The sequence below is a fragment of the Chiloscyllium plagiosum genome, chromosome 1, assembly GCF_004010195.1.
Source record: "Chiloscyllium plagiosum isolate BGI_BamShark_2017 chromosome 1, ASM401019v2, whole genome shotgun sequence".
NCBI lineage: Eukaryota > Metazoa > Chordata > Chondrichthyes > Orectolobiformes > Hemiscylliidae > Chiloscyllium > Chiloscyllium plagiosum.
Window position 1 is genome coordinate 14808778 of NC_057710.1, and position 26143 is coordinate 14834920.

At 43.1% G+C, this 26143-nt stretch overlaps 1 protein-coding gene across 1 annotated transcript in view; it reads left to right on the forward strand.

Annotated features, from left to right (window-relative positions):
* The window catches only part of LOC122553785 (dedicator of cytokinesis protein 2-like), a 1227980-nt gene that overhangs the window by 360881 nt on the left and 840956 nt on the right, over positions 1–26143 (forward strand). Inside the window, exons 25-26 of the mRNA XM_043698147.1 lie at positions 7104–7210; positions 20131–20258. Of these exons, the coding sequence (XP_043554082.1) occupies positions 7104–7210; positions 20131–20258 (235 nt within the window). The remainder of the gene's footprint in view (positions 1–7103; positions 7211–20130; positions 20259–26143) is intronic.

Genomic DNA, 26143 nt, shown 5'->3' on the forward strand with positions numbered 1-26143 from the left:
GAACGCTGATAGGGGAGGGGAGGGAAATATATCCCTGGTGGTGAGGTCCATTTGGAGGTGGCGGAAATGATGACGGATGACACGATGTATATGGAGGTTGGTGGGTGGTAGGTGAGGACCAGTGGGGTTCTGTCCTGGTGGCGATTGGAGGGGCAGGGCCCAAGGGCGGAGGAGCGGGAAGTGGAGGAGATGCAGTGGAGAGCATCGTCGATCACATCGGGGGGGGAAATTGCGGTCTTTGAAGAAGGAGGCCATCTGGGTTGTACGGTATTGGAACTGGTCCTTCTGGATTATATTCCATCTGCCAAATTTTGGTCCACTTGGTTAACTCCTCTGTGTCCATCTGCAGATTCTTTGTATCACCCTCGCTGTTGCCTGCTCAAAACATTGACTCTCCTGCTCCTCGGATGCTGCCTGATCGGCTGTGCTTTTCCAGCACCACACTTTTTGACTCTGACACCTATTTTTGTGTCAACTGTAAAGTTGGCAACAGTACATTTTGTAAAATTCATTCATGTGATGAGGGCATCACTAGGCCAGCATTTAATGCCCATCCCTAATTGCCCAGAGGGCAGCTAAGAGTCAACCGCATTGCTGTGAGTGTGGAGTCACGTATAGGCCAGACCAGGTAAGGATGGCTGTTTCCTACCCTCAAAGGGATTAGTCAACCAAATGAGTTTTTCCAGAAAATTGTAAATGGATTCATGGTCATCATTAGACTCTTAATTCCAGATTTTTATTGAATTCAGATTCCACCATTTGCCATGGTGGGATTTGAACCCAGGTCTCCAGAACATGATCTAGGTCTCTGAATTAATAGTCCAGCAATAGTACCACACCTCTGCCGTTAAGTCATGGTGTTGTTGCATATGACACCCATATCTTCAAACCTTCTGGCAAAATAGCAATCGGGCAACTAATTATTTGGTCTCTCTGCTTTTTGGGAGGAGTACAATGAAGGCCAATGGAGCTGAAGCTCCAGTTGGTATCTTAATTGACAATTGAAGCAAATGTTTTTACTAAACTAAAAAAAAGTCTTATGACAATTTTTTGGCCATCTAACAGTATGATGTTTAGGAATGTGCATGCTGTGGATGTGCTGATAATTGCTAACTCACGCAGTGGAAATGTGATAGGATCACTTCAGGCCCTTGATTTCCTTTTCCTTCCGTCTCCCGACTGCCCAAGAACCAAGCAGTTACAATTCTCAGGAAAGGCTGTTGTTCTTTCTGTGAGATCGCTGAGGAAACATGGGGTAACCAGATAGAGACCTTTCAATTTATGAAAGTGTTTTAGAGAGGGAGATGTAAAGTGTTTTTATTAATTGTGAGAAATCAAATCCATAAATGTCAGATTCTCACAATAAAGTTAATGGAGAATTCAGGAATTCTTTACTCCAAAAGAGGATGGAGGAAAACACATGTGGGACATAAAGACTGGTGCAGGTTGGGCCAAATGGCCTACATCTGTGCTGCTAAAATGTGGAAACTTCGGAATTAGGAGCAGGAGTTGGTTCAATGAGCTGAGTCTGCCGGTCATCTTGATCCCAACTAATTTACCACACCATTTTCCCATTTGATCTCTCTACCTCTTAATACCTTCAATATTTAGAAATCTGTCAATTCCTGCCTTGAACATTTGCAATGACTGAGCCTCTGCAGTCTCTAGGGCAGAGATTTCCAAAGATTCATCGCTCCCGGAATGAAGAGACTCCTCCTCACCTCAGACCTAAATGGCCACTCCTTATCCTGAGGTTATGTCCCCTAGTTCTTCACACCCCCAGCCTGGGGAAAAGTCCTTCCTGTAGATAACACCGGTAGAACCTTAACCTTTTACCTATGGTTGGTTTGACGGTGAAGGAAGTTTCATGAGGAGGTAACAAGCATTGAGAAGGGAGAGGGGGCAACGGACTGATGGCCTCTGTTCCACCATTGTTGCTGACCTCTGACCCCAATCCTCTTCTATGACCCACACCCATCAACGCCTCACCCACCAGCATTCACCTCCAGCCTGGAAACCAGCAATGAATCTCGCCTGTGGTTGATTGGCAGTTCTCAGTAGAGAGGATGTCTTCCACCTCCTTTGTATTCTTGACCCCTGGGGACTGCCCTATGTTGTCCGGTCGTGTGTGCTTGCAATGAGCTGCCAGAGGAGGTAATGGAGGCTGCTGCAATTATATTTAAAAGGAATCTGGATGGGTATATGAATCGGAAGGATTTAGAGGGATATGGGCCTAATGGGACTAGGTCAGTTTCAGATATCTTGTCAGCATGGGTGAGTTGGACTGAAAGGTCTGTTTCCGTTATGTATAACTGTATGTCTATGACAAGTGCATACTTGGCACATGATAGAGCGGGCAATCCTGAAAATGATCTTGCCAGTTCTCCAGCTATAGCTGCTGAGATCTCCATTACCTCCGTGAGAATCCACTCCAGTGTCATCTCTGTGCAGAGTTTGTGAGTGTTTGCTAATTTAGCCACATCTAAATCAAAAGACTTCCTGGCCCTCTATGCAATAGGATTGTGAGAGGAACATTTATCCACTTCGTTACCCACTATCAGCATCAAATACTCACAAATAAAATCAACATAACCAATTGTCCTATTCGTAATCCTCAGCTGCAGCTTCAGATTTGATGACAGAAAATGTGGAAGAAGCTCAGTGCAGAACATCAAAGGATGTTGATACAATCGAGTGGGTGGGTGGATGGGTGACAGGTGAATCTCAAAGCAGAAAAGAGAGTGCTAAAGCACTTTAGAACAAAGAATATGAAGGGGCAGTATAAAATACAGGGCACTATTCTAAAGTGAGTGCTGGAGCCGACTAACTTGGATTACATAATTCTGCATAAGGTGACAAAATAGGTAGAGAGACATGATGGTAAAGCATACAATATCTATGGTTCATTCAGAGAAGTTTCCAAGAATAGCTCTAGGACTGAGAAATATCAATTCTGAGAAAATATTGAAGGAGATTTGGTAGGAATTTTCAACATCAAATCATAACAGATTGAAAACTGAGCTCAAAGATTCAAAGAGTTTTGTGAAAAAAGGCATATATCAGGTGAGAAAAAAAAACATTTCACACAACGAATAGTTAGGGTCTGGAAGGCATGGCCTAGAAATATGATGGAAGCAGGTTCAAATGTGGCATTAAAGAGGGCAATGGATAGTTATTGAAATAGAAACAATATGCAAGACAATGGGATAGAGATATGAGATTGGTACCCAGTTGAAATACTTCGAGGGTTGGAGCAGATACCATGAGTTAAAAGGCCTCCTTTTGTACTGTAACAATTCTGTGATTCTGTGGTATCAGTAACTGAGATGAATACCAGTCAGACAATATGGCAGTGATGAATCTCTCCAAGACACCCAGGTAGTTCTGACAGAAACCAACTTCCACCCAAGAGGACATCAACTCAAAACAGTCACCAAGAAATCCAAAAGGGAGTTTAGAAAACCATTATCCAAGTATGGTGACAATGTGAAACTAAATTAAATGGTGTTGATGCATTTAAGGAGAATATTGATAAGTATATGAGGGAAAAGGGGGGGAACTTGTCATATGGTGGTAGTGTCCCTGCCTTGGGGCCTGAAGGCCCTGCTTTAACTCCTACCTGCTTCAGAAGTGTGTCATAACTCATCTGAACACATTGATTAAAATTATCTATGAGGGAACAAAGGGTTACAATCTTAGGTTAGAATAATAAAACGTGATAGGGGCTGGACTGAAATTTATGTGGCCAACATTACTGGGACTAGCTTTTTACTTCTAACTTTTTAACTAGTTCAATTTAAATTGCATCGGTTTCAGGGATAGGATTTGAACTCACATCTCTGGTGCATTAGTGCGGATTGCTGATGCAGCAATATGACCAGGCTGCTAGCAGACCTTCTGACTGAGGGCTATCAGCCTTGCTTGGTTTGTTTCAGAACAAGCTGTCTTCTAGACCTGCCCCAAATGAATTTTTAACAAGCAAAGTTTGTGCTGAAGGGAGAGCTTTACTGAAATTGAAAATTAATCCAGCTGTTTCTGTTTGCATAGAGAAACTTTCATGCTGCTTTGAACTTGTATTTTGCAGCTGAGCTCAGAGCTAAGTGCACTGCACAAAGTTGGGAATATGTTCCTAAAAGCACTATTAACCATGGCTCATTGAAAGTACTCTCTCACCTTAGAAATAGAGGCATAATGGTTCAGAGGTTTGTCCTGTGTGTACAAATGGCTGATACTCCGGCTCGCAGAGTGCTACATTGACCACTGCTGTCTTTCTGAGATACTGTTGAAGCAAAGTGTCCACTGTCCTCTGAGAAGTGATCACATTGAAACATATAGGATTCTTAATTGGCTTGACAAGGTGAATGCTGAAAGGACCTTTCACCTCATGGGAGAGTCGAAGAGCAAAGGGTACAGTCTTAGAATAAAGGGGCACGGATTTAAGGCTGAGATGAGGGTGAATTTCTTTTCTCAGAAAGTTGTGAGTCTTTGGAACTCCTTGCCACAGTCAGCTGTGGGGGCAGAGTCCTTGTATGTATTTAAGACTGAGATAGATTCAGCAGTATGGGGAAAGGGGAGGAAAGTGGATGTGAGGAATGTCGGATCAACTATGATCCTGTTAACTGGTGGGATAGGTTTGAGGAACGACTGTTCCTGCTTCTTGTAATCTAATAGTCTTGCCGATATAGAAAATTCTCTGGCACTATTTTGAAGGAGATGAGGACATGGTTCTCCAGTGATCTTATAAATAGTTACCTACCAAACATCAATAAAGCTGCAAAATAGATTTTCTTGTGTCAAAGAATCCCTACAGTGTGGAAACAGGCTGTATGGCCCAACAAGTCCACATCGACCCTCCGAAGAAAAACCCACACAGACCCTATCCTATTACTCAACATTTACCCCTTGACTACACAGGGGGTGCAACTAACCTACACATCCCTGAACACCATGGTCTGTTTTAGCATGAGTCAAGAGTGTGATGCTGGAAAAGCAAAGCAGGTCAGGCAGCATCTGAGGAGCAGGAAAATTGGCATTTTGGGCAAAAGCCCTCAATCAGGAATCCTCCAACATCTGCAGTACTTACATTCGCTTGCAATGTATCTAACCTGCACATCTTTGGATTGTGGGAGGAAACCAGAGCACCTGGAGGAAATGTGGAGGCACAGGGAAAATGTGCAAACTCCACGCAGGCATTCGCCCCAGGATGGGATCGAATTTGGGATCCTGGTGCCATGAGGCAGCAGTGCTAACTATTGAGCCACCATGCCATATGCCATCATTAACACATTTCCATTTGTAGGAGCTTGCTGTGCTCAAATCAGCAGTGTTGTTATTGACTTTATAGCAACGGTTACATTTCAGAAGTATTTCATATTGCAAAGCACTTTGGGAAAATTCAGAAGTATGCAAATATATAAACAAAGAGAAATAGGCAATTCGGCCTCTCGAAACTCCTGCACCATTAAGTAAGATCATGGCTGGTCTGATTGTAACCTGCAATTCACCTGACAGAAAGAATGTGTCCACTTCTGCCTTAAACATATTCAAGCGTTCTGCTTTCACTGACTTTTTCAGAAAAAAAGTTTCAAAGAGCTACAGCCCCTTATGGGAAACAATTACACCTTGTCTCCTTTTTAAATGGGCCAACTCTTTTTAAAGTAAAAAAGGTAAAGTCACCATAGCCCAAGCACTCATTATAGAGAGATGCCTGGTGGTGATGGTTTAACCTGAGGGTCACCACATCTCAGGCAAGGTTGAGGAGGAGAGTCCTTTGTGGCAACGTCATCCAGAGAGAACCCACACTGTTGGCATCATTCTACATCACACCGTCTAAAGGTGTGGCACTGGAAAAACATAGCAGGTCATGGCTAATCCACCTAGCTTGCACATCAATGACACTATGGACGGTCTAGCCTGTCCAATGCACTTATCCTGCACATCTGTGGAGGAGGCCAGAGCTTATGCCAGAAACTATCGACTCTCCTGCTCCTCAGATGCTGCTTGACTTGCTGTGCTTTTCTAGAGTCACACTTTTTGACTCTGATCTCCAGCAGCTACAGTCCTTATTTTCTCCAAACCTGCCATTCAGCCAGCTGAGCTAGATAATTGCCTTCTTCAATTTTAGCTTTTAAGTAGTGACCTTCAGTTCAAGATTTTCCCACCCTCCCCACATATATCATTATCATCATCATAGAATCATAGAATCCCTACAGTGTGGAAGTTAGGCCATTTGGCCCATCCAGTCCACATTGGCCCTCGAAGAGCATTCCATCCAGAGCCCTCCCCCTACTCTATCCATGTGACCCGCATTTAACACGGCTAATCCACATAGCTTGCACATCACTGACACTATGGACGGTCTAACCTGTCCAACCCACCTATCCTGCACGTCTGTGGAGGAGGCCGGAGCACCCGGAGGAAACACACGCAGTCACAGAGAGAACGTGCGAACTCCGCGTCAAGATCCCTCAGGAACTTGGATGTTCAATTAACTCAGCCCTTACCTTTCTAAACTCCCAGAGATACAAGCCGTGGTTGTCCAACCTTTCCTCATAAAACAATCTGCCTGCTTCAGTTGTTAGTTTTGGAAACCTTCTCTGAAGTGTTTCCAATACACTTACATTCTCCCATAAATAAGTTAGCCAACAGTATTCCAGATAAACGCCAATTCTAGCTTTACGACTCTGAGTCAGTCATCAGAGCAGGAAGATAGCCTTCAACTGAATTCCTGGAGAGAGATTCAAAATGGCCCCTGTGCTAAACGAAGGAGGCCCGAAGTATCATCATGACCATCCAGATTACGCATGGGATAAAAACATGCTGCATGATGAGCATGGAACTGACCCGCAATTAGAACAAAGAAAAATTCCAAACGGTTCATGTAACCTGGATCGTGTTTTCTTTTACAGCCAGACCTTTCGAATACATCTAATTAACATTCAACGTTCTGTCAGATTATGTCGAGCTCATTAATATTTAATGCTCGCAGAATGCACTGATGGATCCTTGATGTTTGCTCAGATTCTGCTGAGGGCACCTCATGAATATTCAGTTCCTTCTCCGCTAACGTGATTTTGTTTTGTTTTTTTTTTGTTTGCTTGTAGCCGCCTGTTGCACAGTTTCATCATGAACCTTCCTCGAGATCGCCTGGTGAAGCAGAAACTACAGTCGATGGCTGCTATCGTCAACACTGAACTCTTTCGAAGAGGAGGTAAACCCTCAGGGCTCCGTACACGAGTGGAGAAACGGGATTCGGAGTAGTGACAAAAGAATTAATGTTGATTTTCCTGGATAGAATTTTGCCGCACAGACATCAGGGGTCATTCATCTCTGCCAATGTGCTGGCTCTATGAGGAAGCTGTCTAATTAATTCCACTCTGCCACTCTATCCCCATGCTCCTGCAATTTTTCTCATTTCAAATATATGTACAAGTCTTTTTTTGAAGTTGCCAGGGATTGTGCTTTCATCTTTCAAGCAATCCATTATTATAACACACTATGTGATAAATATGTGGGGTCTAACCAGGGTCTTGTATAATTGCAACATAACTTTGATATCCTTTTACTCTCGCTACAAAGGCCAGTTTTTCATTAGCATCCTTGATTATTTTTCTGCACTTGATTATGGCATTATAAAGATCAATACATCTGGACCCCAAAGTGTCTTTTGACACCCACTGTATTCAATGTCATTCCATCTAGAAAGTACCATAATTTGTCCAAAATGGATCCTAGCACTTGCTTACATTGAATTCCATCTGCCACAGTTTTGCTCATTTACTTGGTCTATCAGTATTCCTTTGTAATGTCATACTGTTATTTACACTGTACACAATGCTGCCGAACTTTGTGTCATCAGCAGATTTGGACGTATGACTTTCTGTGCTACTATTGTTGTGGAAAGATCACCCGATACTCTGAGAATATTACCAGGTGACGCAGAAAATCCTTCAGGAAGTTAAACTTTTATTTGCGAACAAAAGCTGTGGCAGTCAGAAAATGTCTTCTGTGCCTGCCCACCCCTTCTTAGAGCCTCTCCCGTTTATACTTTTCAAGTTCCTGTGCTTATCTGGTGTCATTAGCATAACCAATCACACGAGTTTGCTTTGTGCTTCTAAACTAATCACCTTCTGCCACACTAGTCTGCTACTTACACTTAACCTATCACATTACGTCTTTAACATTAGCGCATCTATCACGTGATTTAGCTCGCTAATGGTGTGCTACCATTGTCTGTTACATGAGTCCAGCTATTGTTCATCTGTAACATGATCCTATGCATGCATTACTCCACTAAGTTAACTACATAACTGCCAAATTGACTTCCATATATTACATATTCCCCACTTTGAGACCTACTGGTCTCACACAGAGAAAGAATACAATGCGGCTGGATGTACAAATTGGTAGTTGAAGCCCTGAAAGTGGGCAAAAACAATTTCTGGGGCCCAGTTCTCAAAGGATTCTCCCTCCATTCCTGAAGTCACTGAGCCAAAACCCCATCCCACAATAGCTAGAACAGGAGAAAAGACCCAAGGACCTCGCATAATCTAAGCGCACGCAGCACAACACAATTCAGACGTCTTCAACCAGACAAAGCTTCAGCACTTCAGCAGACAGCAGACATACTAACAGAGTGTTGGAACCTCAGTGGAAGAGGGGGTTGGTCCAGAGTCCACTGGAACAACAGGGAACCGTAGCGCAGCAAGACACACTAACAAAAATTTAATAAGAGTATTAGCACAGCAAAAGGAAAATGCAACAAATCAGCACCATACCTGAAACAATCCCAATCTTGGCAAACCAAGCCCCCCCATATACCCAAAATGCTATCCAACCAGCCAAAACACCGATGGCCAGACCCTGCATTCTCCTTAAGCTCCTTCCTTAGATTCCTTAGCCTTAATAAATTATCCTTTCAGGCTATTGTTATTGGATATGAAGACACAGCAACGTTCCCCAAACAGTACACAGACATCTTTCTCAGCCAACAGCCAACTAGCCTGTTTTGCCAAGCCATTTCGTTGGTTGCATCGAACTGCTCACTAATACTGTAATTAATTAACCTTTGCTGGTTGTAATAGATGTAATTAATCTAGTCAGGAACTTTGCTTACACCAATTACAGGGATAAGTGCTTCCCATCCTGCGACAATCTCATTTCTGGCCTTGAACTCGTTAGGGATGCCCCTTGGCTGCTCTATACCATCAATTCGTATTGCTGGATCAGGGACATACTCCTGTTTGGGCTGTGCAAAGTCAGCTGTAATCGGGCATTAAACTGGGCCCGTGGTGACACATCAATCTCATGGAGGAGCATCACATGGGTGCAAATACCATACCAGCCAGGGGGAAGCGTTGTCTCCCCTCCCCCTCCCAACTCCTTCCAGGCCATACTGCCACCAGGCATCAGCTAAGGGAACGTGCTGAGTTTTCATAATGAACTCGGTGTGTGGCGCACTGGCACCAAACATTGTGTCAGTCTCAATGTCTCAATGCCAAGCGTGTTCCCATTTGGACCTTCAAAGTGGCCATGTTGTCTGAAATGGTCAAAGCTCAAACTTTTACACACTGTGAAATCAGCTACAGAGAATGTCTGGTTACTTTTACTGATAGACCAAGGTGCACCATAACCTCAACTCTGTTTGTGTTGCTGCGTCCCCCATTCATCCTGATGGTATTATGTGGAATCCTGAAGGAGGAGTCACCAGAAAGAGCAACAGGGTCGCATATATAATGATAAGTGATTGGGATCAAATGGCCGATGGGGACATCATTGTTGCCATTGGGAGCAGGTGGAAGAATTATAGGACACAAGAATGACAAAGTCTGATGGTTGCGATTTAGCACACAGGAAGTAGCCCTCTCTAGTCCATATCGCTGCTGTGTAATTTGCCCTTTGGTAGTAGTGATTGCAGTGAGCAGATAACCATGCTAGCGGAGTGGGCTCCGCACTCCTCACTCTTCTATACCTTTTGGCTAGGCTTTGCAGGGCTTTGGCACTACCAAGTGAGATTCGCCAGGTCTGCCAAATTGATGGTCCCCAAGTCTGTACAGGAGTAAAGTGGTTCAGGGCTGGGGAGGGAGACATTACTGGCTTCCCCCAACCCGTGACCAGCCATACAATCAACAGAAAACTCACCTTCCACAGACCCATCTCTGATAGCCCTGGAGGCACCAGTATCCCTGAAAGCCTCACTCACCGACTGCTCAAAGTGAAGGAATATCGATTCCCAGTGCATCCCATTCGGTCACCTTCTTCACCTTCACTTACCTCAGCTCCAGAGTCTGTCTGCGTCTGCAGGACAGCTGTGGTGCAATGATTGAGATGATACCATGTGGATTGTCCCTCCATTTGAATGGCAGTGGGCGACACCTTGCTTACCGTGAAGCAAGGTGTCCCCTCCCAGGATAAAGCCGATTTTTGGAGCACCTTTTCCACTTCTCTTTCCACTGGGGGATCTGCTGGAGGTATCGTTTATTAACATTGATCTTTCTCTGTAGCTGTAACACGATATTCTGCATTCTTTTCTATTACCCTGATGTACTTATATAAGGTATGATTTGCCTGGTTAGCACGCAAAACGATGCTTCTTACTGTATCCTGGTACATGTGACAACAATAAATCAAATCAAATCAAATCACAGATGTAGTTGGCCAATGGCACATCTGACCCAATAAGTGTCCCATAGCTGGCTCAATAGTTAGCATTGCTACCTCCGGGTGCTGGGAACCTGGGTTCGATTCCAGCCTTGGGCAATTGTCTGTGTGCAGTTTGCACATTGTCCCTGTGTCTGCATAGCTGCGCTGTAGTTTCCTCCAACAGTCCAACAATGTGCAGGTTAGGTGGATTGGCTGTGCTAAATTGCCCATCGTGCCTATGGATCTACAGGCGAGGGGGAATGCAGGGTTACAGGATAGGGTGTTAGGTCTGGGAGGGATGCTCTTTAGACAGTCAGTGTGGACTCAATGGGCCAAATAGCCTGCTTCCGCACTGTAGGGATTCTGTGAACTGCTTCTCAAGTGTTTTTAGTAATCTAGCCAACTTGTATTCATTAATGTATCTTTATTTACTCATGGGCTGGGGTTGTCACTGGCTCTATTGTCCATCCCTAGCTGGTATCCTTAGCATTGAGTGGTACAGATCACATTTAAAATTCTGTGTGGTTGCTGCAATGCATCTGATCAATAGAACACTGCAGCCATGATATGCTGTTGGCAGAAGAAGTGGGTCATTAAATGAGTTAAAGTGCTTACTTTATCTGGGAAAGTAAACATCTAGTACAATTTTGTAAAAGGAAATTAGCAGCATTAAACTTGTCCGGTCAAGGTAAATCCTCAATGCAGGAGAGAAATACTACAGCAGATGGCTGACAGGCTATAAACCATGAGAGGAAATCCTTAGAGATAAACAGCAATCTCACTGAGTAAAGCTTTTGATGAATTTTCAGTGCCAGATGCATTTGCAGAGGCCGGAGTCGGTAATGGAAACGCAGCAAAGTGTGTGAGATAAGATGGCTTTTTGTTGATAAGAGAAGTTTTCTCTTGCTATGTACCTTTAGCTGTATATAAAATACCTTCCCTCGTGTTGCCAGTTGTATCTCTTCCTCCTAGTTCATACTGTGTTACGGCTCCAAAGGTATCAGCCTCTCAGCAGATCCCTGCTTCCGTATGCATAACCTTGCACAGTGAATATCAGCAAACAATGGGGAAGAGATTTTATCACCAGAATCTGACTCAGAAGTTGAGTTGCTTGCAGACAACTGAGAAGATAGAAACAGGGCCATTCCAGTTAGCCCTTAAGCCTATTCCATCATTTTGTGAAATAATGGCTGATCTGTAAACATGTCTTCATTGCCCTATATCCTTTAATCCCTTTACTTAACAAAAGTCTCTCTCAGGCAACAATTGGCGATTGTTCCAGCATCAGTTTCTGGGATTGTGCAGCGTACAGTTCTGTTACTGCACTTACTATGGTGTATTGAGAATGGATATGATAAAGAGATGTTAATAGTGACATCAGCAGTCATGTGCATGAGACTGTGAATAGAGGATGGGAGAGTGACAGAGATGCTCACAGGGAATAGGGGCATATACAGTCATGTAAAGGAAAGGGCTTGTAGCACATTTAACAGCAGCCATCCTTCAGTCAGAAATAGAATAGAATAGAATACAATAAAAATTTATTGTCACCTGTACTTTTACATGAAAAATACTGTGAAAAGTTTTATAAGTTGTCCCATTACGGTACCTACATCAATGACAAAAGTCATACATAATATAAAAAATAGTAAAATTAATACAATATTTGTCATAATTCAGTTAACGGCTCCTGGGCTGATTTGGGAATGATGGAATACCCGGAAGACGTGACTAGGATGACTCTGCCACGCCACCAGATACTAAGCCAGAAGCCTCCACCAAACAAGATCACCACCCCAGATGAGACCATCAGCTGGGCTGCTGGAATACCTGGATACTGAAGATGAAGAATACCTCCACATAGGGAGCAGATCTCAACACCAGCATGAGACAGCCACACTGGGAGACACCTCACATTCATACTGTTAAGAAAAGACAAGCATGCTCATCTCTCCAGTGTACAGAGTAGACTCCTGAGCCACAAACCTCATGGTAACACAGCTTACTGACAGGGAGAAATAGAAGTTGCTGAAAATGCTGAGCTGGAGAGAAAACAGAGCTAACGTTTTGGGTTAAGTGATCCTTCCTCAGAATGTCCTTCTAAACCTTTCCCATCCATGTACCTGTCCAAATGACTTTTAAATGTTGTAATTGTACCAGCCTCCACCACTTCCTTTGGCAACTCGTTCCATAAACACACCATCCTCTGTGTGAAAAGGTTGCCACTCTGGTTCCTTTGAAATCTTTTCCATTTCACCTTAGAGCTCAGTTGACGAAATGGCTATTACAGTCTGTGGAAGCACTTGTGGGATACCTTTATTGGGACAGAGGTGTTTTTGGACAGCAGCATCTGTGGAGATGTAATCATCTTCAGGATGCCCTCCATTAACTCTGAATAAAGATGGATCTCACAAAAATCAGTTTAAAATAGGTGGCCCCGATTGATTCAGATGGGGAACTGCATTCTGCAGGGACCTCACCTTTGTGTAAACCATTATATTTAACTATTTCTGATGAACAAATAAGCATCCAAGAAGGAACAGGAGGCTCCCAGTGTGTGTGTAAGCTGTGTTACCATGTGATTTGTGATGTTTGAACAGAAAGTGGTGTAAATTAGGATCTGAGTTTTTTGACAAACCCAGAATCCTGCAGTGTTTGTCAGCACCGTGTAAACTGAGAAGTAAATATAAACCTGGAAGAAATAGAACTGGAACTCACAGCATCTCTATATTTAGTTGGCCTTTTTGTGAAGGTTTCCATTCCCACCTCATCCCAGATTCATGCTGTCCCTTGCTCATCTGCTGGAATCTCACTGTGAAACATATGAATCTTTTAAATATTCAAATCATTCAGAAAAATACATCCTCATGCTTCTGATCCTTTGGCTCCTTTGCATTTTGCAGCTATAATAATCCTGTGGTCGTCCCACACTTTTAACAACAAGCGATTTGAAAGAACTAATATAGTCAACGTAAAAATATTTAGACCAGATGACATGAAGATTATAGACTTGGGTCACGTGGACTGTTTTTGCATTAATAAAAACATTCCTGATTATGTGAGGGTTCAAGGGATAATTTAAATCTTCGACATCTTACTGATGCTGGCGGAATACTCTTGACATTCCCAGAAAAGAATAAAAGAAAGAATTTCTATTGTTCCCCTCTTGAAGAGGCAAATGGAATTCAACCTGGATGAATGTGCGGAGATGCACTTGGGCAAGATGAACAAACAAGGGACTGCATGATCCTGCAAAGCACTAATTATTGGAGTGGTCTTAGTGTGTATGTACCTTAAGATAGTGGGACAGGTGAAGAAAGTGGTTGCTTTTGACTAGGGTGGACTCAATGGGCCAAAGAGCCTATTTCTGACCTGTAGTCCTCTATGACTATAATGTGTGGTTTCTGGTCAATTCAGTACCTTTGTTATGCAGTCACCAATTCATTGTGGAATAGCCAATTTCTGCATAGCAAGATCCCACAAGTGCTAATGTGACTTTGAACAGATAATGTGATTTTAATGACATTGTATGACAGATATATTATCCAGGAACTCAGAGAGTGTTTCCTTACTCTCTTATTTTTCTTTTGTTTTGATTTGATTGTTTATTGTCACATGTACCGAGATACAGTGAAACATATTGTTTTACATGCTAACCAGGCAAACCATACCTTATATAAGTACATCTGGATAATAGAACATTTCGTGATGAAGGGCTTATGCCTGAAATGTCAACTCTCCTGCTCCTTGGATACTGCCTGGCCTGCTGTGCCTTTCCAGTACCACAAGTCTCGAACCCCATAAGTACATCAATGTAAAAGAGCAGAAGACAGTGTTACAGCTACAGAGAAGGTGCAGCGAAAGATCAACTCTAATAGATGAGTGGTCCGTTCATAAGTCTGATAAGAGCAGGGAAGAAACTTTTCTTGAATCTGTTGGTACGTGTTTTCAAACTTTTGTATCTCTGCCTGATGGGAGAGGGTGGAAGAGAGTATAACCGGGGTGGGAGAAATCCACTCAAAATGTCTAACTCAGAAGGCAGCACCTCTGACAGTGCAGCATTCCTTCTGCACTTCACTGTAGACTTGCTGATGTTTGATCCCAATGCTGGTTTCTGGAAAATCCACAGCAGCTCTGAGGAAATTCTCAACTCCACATGGAATACTCAGAAAGTGCCTGCTGTACTTCAGACTTTTAATATCCACAACCACAATGACTTGCATTAATACTGGCCTTTAAAGTGTGAAATTGTATGGGAGGGAGTGGTATCAGGCAAAAACTTTACACCAGGTCCCTCAGGCAGATGTTAAGGGAGGTATCCAAAGCCCAGGCCAAAGTGGTTATGGCAGCAGTGAGTGCTATCTACAAGATGCATTGCAGCAATCTGCCAAGCCTTCTCTGACACCAGCTTCCAAACCCATGATCTCTACCACCTTTAAAGTGAAGGGCAGCCAATACATGGCAACACCGCTTCTTGCAAATTCCCCTCCAAGCCACTCACCATCCTGACTTGGAACAATACCGTCGTTTTTTCACTATTGCTAGGTCAAAACCCTAGACGTCCATTCCTATCTGTCCCGTAGATACACGTATACCATATGTAGCAGTTAACAAAATATGGCTTTCCACCTCCCACGGGCAATTCGAGATGGATGATAAATTCTAGCCTTGCCAGGTGTGACACCTCCATGATGGGCTGAAGGGCTTCTTTGTGTGCTTTAAGATTGTAAAATCTGGAGGATAGTGTGGCCTGGTCTCACAGTGGGACAGAAGTGTGGTTTTAACTCTTTATAAACCCAGACGTGGGTGAGTTTATGGTCAACATTGAGGGTCAACCCTTTAATATCTGAACTTACCTAAGTTTGGTTGTTCCAATGGTGAGAGGTACAAACCCCACCTCTCATTCTTGAATATGCACTAGGATTCTGCCCCCGTAGCTCTCTGTGACATAGAGTTCCAAAGGCTGTCAACTCACTGAGAGAAATATGCAGGGAGATCTCAGATACCTATAAGAATAATAAGATTGTAATAGTAGGGGATTTTAACTTTCCAAATGGGGACTGGGACTGGAAAGAAATCTGTTGAGTGTGCACAAGAAAATTTTCTTATTCAACATGTGAATGTACCTGCCAGAGAAGGCGCAAACCCTAACCTTCTTTTGAAAACTAAGGAGGGGCAAATGGCTGACGTGTCAGCACGGAGCACTTTGAGGCAAGTGATCATAATTCTATTAGTTTTAAAATTGCTATGGAAAAAGGATAGACCTGATCTCAAAGTTAAAGTTCTAAATTCGACTGAGATCAATTTTGACAGTATTAGGCAGGAACTTTCAAAAGTTGATTGGGGATGTTGCATTTTGCACATCTGGACTGAACTTGTACATTTAATGTTAAGACCCTGGGGAGTGTTGCCTGACAGAAAGACCATGTAGCACAGCTGCATAGTTCTTGAAAGTGGAGTGGCAGGTAGGTAGGATAGTGAAGAAGGTATTTGGCACGCTTGCCTTTGACTAGTCAGTGCATTGCGTATATTAATGAGACATTAATGAGTACATTAATGAGGCCACTTTTAGACTACTGCATTCAAATCTCATCTCTCTGCTCCAGGAAAGATGTTTGAAACTTACAAAGGTTCAGAAAAGGGTTACAGAAATGTTGCCAGGATTGGAAGGTTTCACCTATGGGAATAGGCTGGGGCTGTTTTCCCTGGAACATTGGAGGCTGAGGGGTGACCCTATAGAGGTTTGTAAAATCATGACGGAAATGGATAGGATGAATAGCCAAAGTCTTTTCCCTAGGGTGGCAAGTCCAAAACAAGAGAACATAGATTTAAGCTGAGAGTGGAGAGATTTAAAAGGGACCTAATGGACAATGTTTTCACGCAGAGGTGGTGCATGTACAGAATAAGCTGCCAGAGGAGGTAGTGGAGGCTGGCATAATTGCAACATTTAAAAGGCATCTGGGTGGGTACATGAAAAGGATCAATTCAAGATATTTAGTCGGTGCAGACAAATTGGACTGAAGGGTCAGTTCCCTTCTGCATAACTCTAAGAGAAGAGATTCCTCCTCATCTCAGTCATAAATTGGTCTTCTGTGAATACTGATGCAAAATATTTGTTCAACTCCTCTGCCATTCCCTTGTTTCTCATTATTATTTCCCCAACCTCATTTTCGAAGCAGCATATAAGAACATCAGAACTTAAGAACTTAGAACAGGAGTAGGCCATCTGGCCCTTCAAGCCTGCTCTGCATACAATAAGATCATGGGTGATCTTTTCATGGACTCAGGTCCACTTACCCGTGTTTTCACCATATCCCTTAATTCCTTTATTTTTCAAAAAAGTATCTAACTTAGCTTTAAAAGCGATTGCTAAAGTCACATTAACTACGTCCCTGGACAACCCTCTGGGTGAAGAAGTTCCTTCTCAGTTCAGTTCGAAACCTGCTGCCTCTAATCTTGAGGCCATGCCCTCTTGTCCTAGTCTCACCCACCATCCTATCTATTTCTATTTTATCGATTCCATTCATAATTTTAACTGTTTCTATAAGATCCCCCCTCATTCTTCTGAATTCCAATGAATATAATCCCAGTCTACTCAGTCTCTCCTCATAAGCCAACTTCCCGAACTCTGGAATCCCCACCTATCCACTCCATCCTCTCCTCCCTGAACTATCACCTTCATCTCCTCCCCCACTCACCCATTGTACTCTATGCTACTCTCTCCCCACCCCCCTAGCTTATCTCTTCACGCTTCAGGCTCACTGCCTTTATTCTTGATGAAGGGCTTTTGCCCGAAGCTCCTTGGATGCTGCCTGAACTGCTGTGCTCTTCCAGCACCACTAATCCAGAATCTGGAATCAACCAAGTGAACCTCCTCTGCATCCCCCCTCCAGTGCCAGTACATCCTTTCTTAAGTAAGGAGACCAAATCTGCACAAAGTACTCCAGGTGTGGCCTCACCAGCACCTTGTACAGCTGCAACTTTACCTCTCTGCTTTTAAACCAACCCCTTTCGCAATGAAAGTCATAATTCCATTTGTCTCCCCTAATTACTTGTTGTATCTGCAGATCAACCTTCTGTGATTCATGCACAAGGACACCCAGGTCCCTCTGCATAGCAGCATTCTGCAACTTTTTACCATTCAAGTAATAATCTATTTTGCTGTTACTCCTTCCAAAATGTTCGTAAATGTGAAGTCATACATTGTATTTCATCTGCCAAACCTTGCCCACTCACTCAATGTATCTATGTTCCTCTGCAAAGTTTCACAGTTCTCTGCACAATTTGCTCTGTCACTCATCACAGTGTCATCGACAAATTTTGATATGGTACATGTGATCCCCAACTCCAAATCATCCATATAAATTGTAAATAAATGTGGTCCCAACACTGATCCCTGAGGCACATCACTAGTCTCTGATTGCCAGCCAGAATAGCACTCATTTATCCCCACTCTTTGCTTCCTATTAGTCAACCAATCCTCTATCCATGCTAATACTCTACCCCTAACACCATGCAACCTTATCTTATGCAGCAGCCTCATATGCGGCACTTTGTCAAAGGCCTTTTGGAAATCTAGGTACACCACATTCACTGTGTCCCCATTGTCTACTCTTCATAGAATTCCAAAAGATTTGTGAAGCATGACCTGCCTTCAGGAACCCATGCTGTGTCTGTACAATAGGATAATTTCTTTCGAGATGCCTTGCTATTTCTTCCTTGATAATAGACTCAAGCATCTTCCCCACTACAGAGGTTAAGCTCACTGGTCTATAATTCCCCATCTTTTGTCTGCTTCCATTTTAAACAATGGCATCACATTTGCTATTTTTCAGTCTGCTGGGACTGCCCCAGAGTCCAGCAAATTTTGGAAAATTGCCACCAGTCCACCTGCTGTTTCCCTCGCCATCTCTTTTAGAACCCTGGGATGCATTCCATCTTGGCCAGGAGACTTATCTATCCTTGGCTCCATTTGCTTACCTAACACTAGTTCTTCCATAATAATAATTGTTTCCAGGTCCTCATCTACCTTCGTCTCTTTGTCCCTTACTGGCATGCTATTAGTATCCTCCACTGTGAAGACTGATGCAAAATACCTATTCAATGCCTCAGCCATTTCATCATATCCCATAACTAAATGCCCATTCGCATCCTCTAAAGGACTACATTTCTATGCACTGACATTCATCTTCCCACCTATCTGCTCACTCCACCAAATTGTCAATGTCCCTTTGAAGTTTGGCAGTAGTGGGGAGCATATTCTCACCTCTGTGCAAAATCCAGGTTAAGAACCCCAGTGCAATTTTGAGGAAATACTGCACTGTCAGAAGTGTTGGATGAGATGTTAAATCGAGGTTGTCCATCTGCATTAGCACGGCTGCCTCACAGTGCCAGGGACCCGTGTTCGATTTCAGCCTCGGGCGACTATCTGTATGGTATTTGCACATTCTCCCCCGTGTCTGTGTGGGTTTCCTCCGGGTGCTCTGGTTTCCTTCCACAGTCCAAAGATGTGCAGGTTAGGTGGAGTGGCCATGCTAAATTGCCATAGTGTTCAGGGATGTGTAGGTTAGGTGGGTTAGCCATGGGAAATACAGGGTTGCAGGGATAGTTTCGGGGGTGGGTCTGAGTGGGAAGCTCTTTGGAGGGTTGGTGTGGACTAACTGGGCGAATGGCCTGCTTCCACGCTGTGGGGATTTTATGACTGTATGATCTGCCCAGTCGGGTGGATCCCATTATGCTATTCATAAGGAAGTGGGGTGTCCTTCTTAATTAAGTGAAAGTGGGTACTGCAGATGCTGGAGATTAGAGTCAAGGTTAGAGTAGTGCTGGAAAAGCACAACAGGTCAGGCAGCATCCGAGGACCAGGAAAATCAATGTTTTATGCAAAAGCCCTTCATCAGGAATTTCTGATGAAGGGCTTTTGCCCAAAATGTCAATGTTACTGCTCCTTAGATGCTGCCTGACCTGCTGTACTTTTCCAGCACTACTCTAATCTTGACTGTATTCTCCTTAATACCTATTTGTTATCCACATGTACGTACAGAAGAGCTGGTGTTATCACACTGCTATTTAGAGCAGGCTATTTTACATAACTTCCCTATATTACAACATTGATGATATTAAATGGACTCTCTAGCCCCAGATCATGCCGATCTTGCTAACGTGGAACTCTCTTGCATGCCCTGTGCACTGTTACCTGTATGCATCTATCTAAATCTTCTCTTCTGTCCTTGCTTACTATGATCTGCCTGTACTGCTTGTAAACAAAGCTTTTCACTGCACTTCAGTACACATAACAATAAAACAATCAATCATTTAATCAATCAATCAAAAACTTTAGAATACCATAGAAGGTGCTTGACCCTTTGCATCTATTGGCTTGAATTGAATAGTGCCATTGCAGCAGCTCTTGAAGATCCCAGAGATTGATGACAGTCAATATTAAAGGAACAAGAATTCTTGGTTACTATCATATCTTTGCTTTCACAGAATGTCGAGCTATCCTGTTGTCGATAATGACCACCACACTGAAGGATCTGATTCAGAAAAGGGAAGAGGAAGAGGCTTGTGTCGAATTGCTCAGTAACATCCTGGAGGTTCTCTATCAACAGAACGTGGTATGTATGGATGAGATGGCGGGACCTGTAATTGTGCGGTTCGGAGATGAGCAAATGAGACATCATGTGGAGTTGAGGTGATAAGCACATCAACGATGATCTTATTGAATGATTCGAGTCAGTTTGAAGATTTGAGATGCCTTTCAGTTATTTTAATCAATCTGTTACAACACATCTTAGGGTCGGGTGGGATTTGAACCCAGACCTTTTAGCCCAGAGGTGGGGTACCACCGTTAGACCCTCTTCAAGTGACCTTTCTCATTTGTACATTTGAAGATAGAGAAAATTTCTGAGATTTCAACGTAGATAAAGAGAAAGCCTAGATTATTGCATGTGACCTTCAGTTTGCAAACAGACCACTGAGCCCAAATGGCTCTTTTTATTTCAGTTTGTACGTAACCATTGATTTGATTTGATTCAGTTTGATTTGATTCGATTTGATTTCATTTAGTTTATTCACATGCACTGAGATACAATGAAAATATTGTTTTGCATGCTAAGCAGACAAATCACACCTTCTATAAGCACATCAGGGTGATAGAGCAGAATGCAGAACATCATGTTACAGCTACAGAGAAGGTGTAAGATCAACTCCAATGTATGAGAGGTCCGTTCATAAGTCTGATAAAAGCGGGGAAGAAGCTGTTCTTGAATCCGTTGGTATGTGTTTTCAAACTTTTGTATTCTCTGCCTCATAGTAGAGGGTGAGGAGAGTGTAATTAGGGTGGAAGAGGTCTTTGATGATGTTGGATGCTTTCCCGAGTCAGCAGGAAGTGTAGACAGTGTCAATGGATGGACTGGGCTGGTTTACGTAATGGACTGGGCTGTGTTCACGGTTCTCTGTACTTTCTTGCGGTCTTGGGCAGAGCTGTTGCCACACCAAGTTGTGATGCATCTGGATAGGATCCTTGCTGTGGTGCATTTTTACAAATTGGTAAGAAACATTGAGAATATGCTGAATTTCCCTCACCTTTGGAAGAAATAGCAGCATTGATGTGCTTTCTCGACTGTGGTGTCGAGATGGATGGACCAGGTTGTTAGTGATATTTACTCAGAGGAACTTGAAGCTCTTGACCACCTCCACTTCAGCACCATTGATACAGACAGGGGCTCCCTGAAGTCGATGACCAGCTCCTTTGTTTTGCTGACATTGAGGCAGGGATTGTTGTCCTTATTCCCTGCCTTTACACTAAGCCTGTCTCTTTCCTATACTCTGTCTCATTGTTGTTTGACATTCAACCCACGCCGGTTATGTCATCAGCAAACTTGTAAGTGGAATTAGAGCAGAATTTGGCCACACAATCGCGAGTGCATAAGGGGTATAGTAAGGGAATGAGTACTCAGCCTTGCAGGGCATCGGTGTTAAGGTTTATCGTGGAAGAGGTGTTGTCACCTATACTTTGCATTTCTTGTCCATCTCTTAATTGTTCAACGGGCAGTTCAGAATCAACTGCATTGCTGTTGTTCTGGAGTCACACGTAGTGATGGGAGCATTAATGAACTACAGAGGAACCTCGATTATCCAAATATCAATTATCCGAGATTTGGATTATCCGAAGAAAACTCCAAGGTCCCACAAAAACGTTACATCAAAGAGGTAAGTGAATTTGGATTACCTGGACTGAAGAACATGTGAAAATGCTGGCAAAAAAAACAAACACAAGCAGCTGAAACATCAGTGACTGGATATTCTTTAGGTAAGGGTGGTTCCACAGCCCTTTGCAAAAGTAAGTGTTTTACAGTATTCCCGTCACTTTACCGGGCTGTTCATGATAAAAAACTGAGAATGTAAACACATGCGTGAGGCGGTGTTTCTGTTTTACTATCGTGAGACTGAGTTCTTGGAAACTGACAAATGCTCTTGCAATCATAGAAGCTGTTCGGGACCTTGTATAATGCTGTCTTCACCATAACTTGCCAAATGCTAACCACTGCTGCATTTTTAAAAAGTTTTCTCGTGTTATCATTGCTTTATTTTGTTCATCATGTGAAACCTGTGTCTTCTTGCGCTCAATACATTAAAATTATAGATTTGAACAAATGCTCCGGTAGAGCACAGTGTAAATCAGCATGACCTCCCTTGTTTAAAGTAAACTTGATTATCTGAATAATCAATTATCCGAACGAAATGGTGCCCGCCCATCTCGTTCAGGTAATTGAGGTTCCTCTGTAGATGGCTTTTAAAATTCAGTGGTTTTATGGTCACCATTGAATGGGTTTTTGCATGGATTTGATTAAATTTTTAAGAAGGTAAGCTGGAGTATTGATGTGGATACTGCATTTGATGTGGACTTTAGTGAAGCATTTGATAAGGTCCTTGGCCTTGTCACTGGTCCAAAAAGTAAGAGCCTATGTGATGTTTGGATCCAAAATTGGCTGAGAGGTAGAAAGCAAAGGCTGATGGGAGCTGATTCTTACCTGGTCTGGCCTACATGTGACTCCAAGCTCACAGCAATGTGGTTGACTCTTATCTGCCCTCTGGGCAATTAAGGATGGGTAATAAATGCTGGCCTGGCCATATCCCATGAGTGCATAAAAAACAAAGGTTGAGTGCGGAACTGATAGAGATGTGTAAGAGTATGAGAGTCACAGACAGAATAGATGGGAAGATATATTTTGCACTGGTCAAGTGGTGAATATCCAGGGGGATTTGATTTAAGGTAAGTGGTAGAAGACTAAGACGAGAATTTGTTTTTATTCAGAAGGTGGTGGAATGTAAAACTGATCATTTGAAATGGTAATCAATCTGAAACTCGCTTAACATTTAAACGGTATTTAGATACTCACCTCTGCTGCCATAACCCCCAGGGATAGGGACCAAAAACTGGAAAATGGAATTAATGCAGTCAGATCTTTGGAGACCAGCTTGGACTCAATAGTCCAAGTATCGCCATTTTGTACTATCAATATCTGAGCCTATAGGTACATTCCAATCTAAAGAAAAATTCCAAGAACTAGTCCACAATCTGTATTTAACTGAAGAAGTTTAGGAGAGTGTCAAATGTAAAGATAAAGCATCTCATTGCAGAGTGGCTGGTCAGGGGCTTGTCAGGAAACTTGAGGAAGATGTGGAAATGTTTTTCATTAGTGGAAAGCGTTATAATCTACTGCCTGAATGTATAGTGGGGGCACGTTCAACATGATTCTTTCAAAATATGGGCATTGCCAGTAACGCTAACATTTGTAGCCCGTCCCTAATTGTCATTGAACTGATTGGCCATTTCAGAGGATAGTCAAGGGTCAACCATGTTGCTGTGAGTCTGGAGTCTCAAGTTGGCCAGTTTCTGAAGGGGATAGGCTGGAAAAGCAAAATCAAAATCTCGGTAACAAGATCAAGGAGAGTGGGACTTGGAGCATGATGGGTCAACTAGCCTGCCTCTGGATTCAGTGATAATACAGATACAGAATAGAGAAAATGTGAGAAATAACACACTGGAATATGTCCTTTGGGGATTTTAGTTGTGACTGGTACCACTGCAATTGAGTGAGCTAATCGTGATGGATTGGAAGAGGGATTTTCATCACGATCAATTGGCTCAAAAAGGAGATAGCTGAAGCTTTATTTGTAAAAGAGGATATAACAGATTTAAATTTATTGGCAAAGGTACCAGAGGGAGATGGGGATCTTTGTATGCAGTGAGTTGTTATGGTCTAGAATGCACTGCCTGTTAGGGCGGTGGTAGCAAATTTAAAAAGGAAATTGGATATGTGCTTGAAAAAGGAAAGAAAATAGATGGCTGTGGGGAAAAAGAGGATATGCTTCAACAGCGAGGGTGGATATTAGACAAGAGAAGAAAGTTAAAATGCTGAGCTGGCATGCAGTGCTGATCATATAGGTCTCCTGTGACAACAAGAGAGAGAAATATGGTGAAGGCAGATTCAATTGAGGCTTTCAAGAGGGCATTTGATGGGTTTTTATTGGATACTAATGCCAGATGGCCAGTGCAGACATGCTGGGTTGAATGGCCTCCTCTTGCACCATAATAAATCTGTGATTCTGTTAAAAAAAGCAAGGCTGCAACATGCACGTCCACAGATCTGTTAGCGATAGATACACGAATGTCTAGTTGAAGAAATGGCACTCTTATTACTCGTAATGCAGCCTGTGCCAAGCACCATCTTGAAAAGGACAGTAGGTCCACACACACCTCTGTGTGGAGCAGAAGTGCACAGAGTCAGCAGTTTGTCATCATGGTGAGAATTCGCCATCAAGAATGGCCATTTTCAACGGCATTGTCCTCATGAACCTAGTCGTCATTGGACAAGCATATGGACGTACATGGAATAGTGTCGGTTAGATGGGCTTCAGATTGGTATGACAGGTCGGCGCAACATCGAGGGCCGAAGGGCCTGTACTGCACTGTAATGTTCTATGTTCTATGTTCAATGGCGCGCGCACACATACACACACAATTTTCCATCACAGGGGGCATAAGCAGCTTTGTCATTGGGTGTGTTTAGGGATTGACTGATTACCAGTGTTGGAAAAATGATGGTGTTAAACTGGGCAAAAGGCATTGAAGTGCTTGATCAGCTTTAGTTGAACTAAGTTGTGTAGATGGCTTGATGGACTGAGTGGCCTATTCCTGTTGCTGTGTTGCAAACAACAGTGATAAAGAACACTATTCAACTTTCAGGCTAGTTTTACAGTTAGTTGTGACTGCCCCCCTCCGGGTTTGTTTGGAGGAGTTCAGAAAAATGGCTAGACAGCAGAGAGTGGTGCTAAGTTGGGGGAAGTTATTGGCTCCTCCTGTCAGACCTCTGAACACACCATTCACTCCCAATCACTGGGAATACAGTCCCTTTTGTGTTGCAGCCTCAGAGGGAGCAGTGGTCATGGAGATGTGGCTTCTCCACGGGTGGATTCATACGAATGGTACGGTCGTCTTTTTTGTTGGTCCAAAGCTCAGGCTAATACTGTGGAGCATAAGTTCAAATCCTACCATGGCAGTTAAGGGAATTTGCAATGAATTCAAAAATCTGGCACTACGAAGTAACATTGACCATGAAACACCTGGATCGTTAATGTCCTTTGAGAAATCTGCCCACCTGAACTGGTGGAGCCTGCAGTTGACTCCAATCCCAAAGTGTTTGACTCTTACTATCCTCTGAAACTATCCAGTAAGTCCCCAGTTGCATCAAACCACAACAGAACCATAAAAATATAAGACTTAGCAGCAGAAGTAGACCATTCCACCCATTGCCATTCAATGATATCACAGCTAGTCTGATAATCCTCAATTCCACTTCTCTTCCTTTTACCTTGATTCCCTCAAAAATCTGTCTATCTTAGGCTTGAACATACTCCAGAACTAGACATGTGCCTCAAGTTTGAGCCATCAACCTCTAATGCAGCTGCAGGCCTGGCATTTACCCAAACATGTGGAGAATTGCCTCTGTATGGTGTTCCCAGGCAACTGTTGCTTGAGTTGCTCTAAATGGTCCAGGTCGAGAGTTTCATAATTTCATAGTAATAGAAACAGGAAACATTTGGCCTGTCGAGCCCACTCCACCATTTATTAAGAACATGGCTGGTTTATCCATTATCTCATCTCTTCCAACCTGCATTATACCCATAACTCTTAATTCTCCCACTATGCGAAACCCCATCCAACTGTATCTTGATTTAGGTTCCCCATGGTAGGCTACTGCAAAAAATATGGAGGTATGGCATTGAGGGTGAGTTGGAGGTTTGGATTAGGATTTGGCTGGCTGGAAGAAGACAGAGGGTAGTAGTTGATGGTAAAGGGTCACCTTGGAGTGCAGTTACTAGCGGTGTTCCGCAAGGATCTGTTTTGGGACCGTTGCTGTTTGTCATTTTTATAAATGACCTGGAGGAGGAGCTAGAAGGTTGGGTGAGCAAGTTTGCGGATGATACGAAAGTC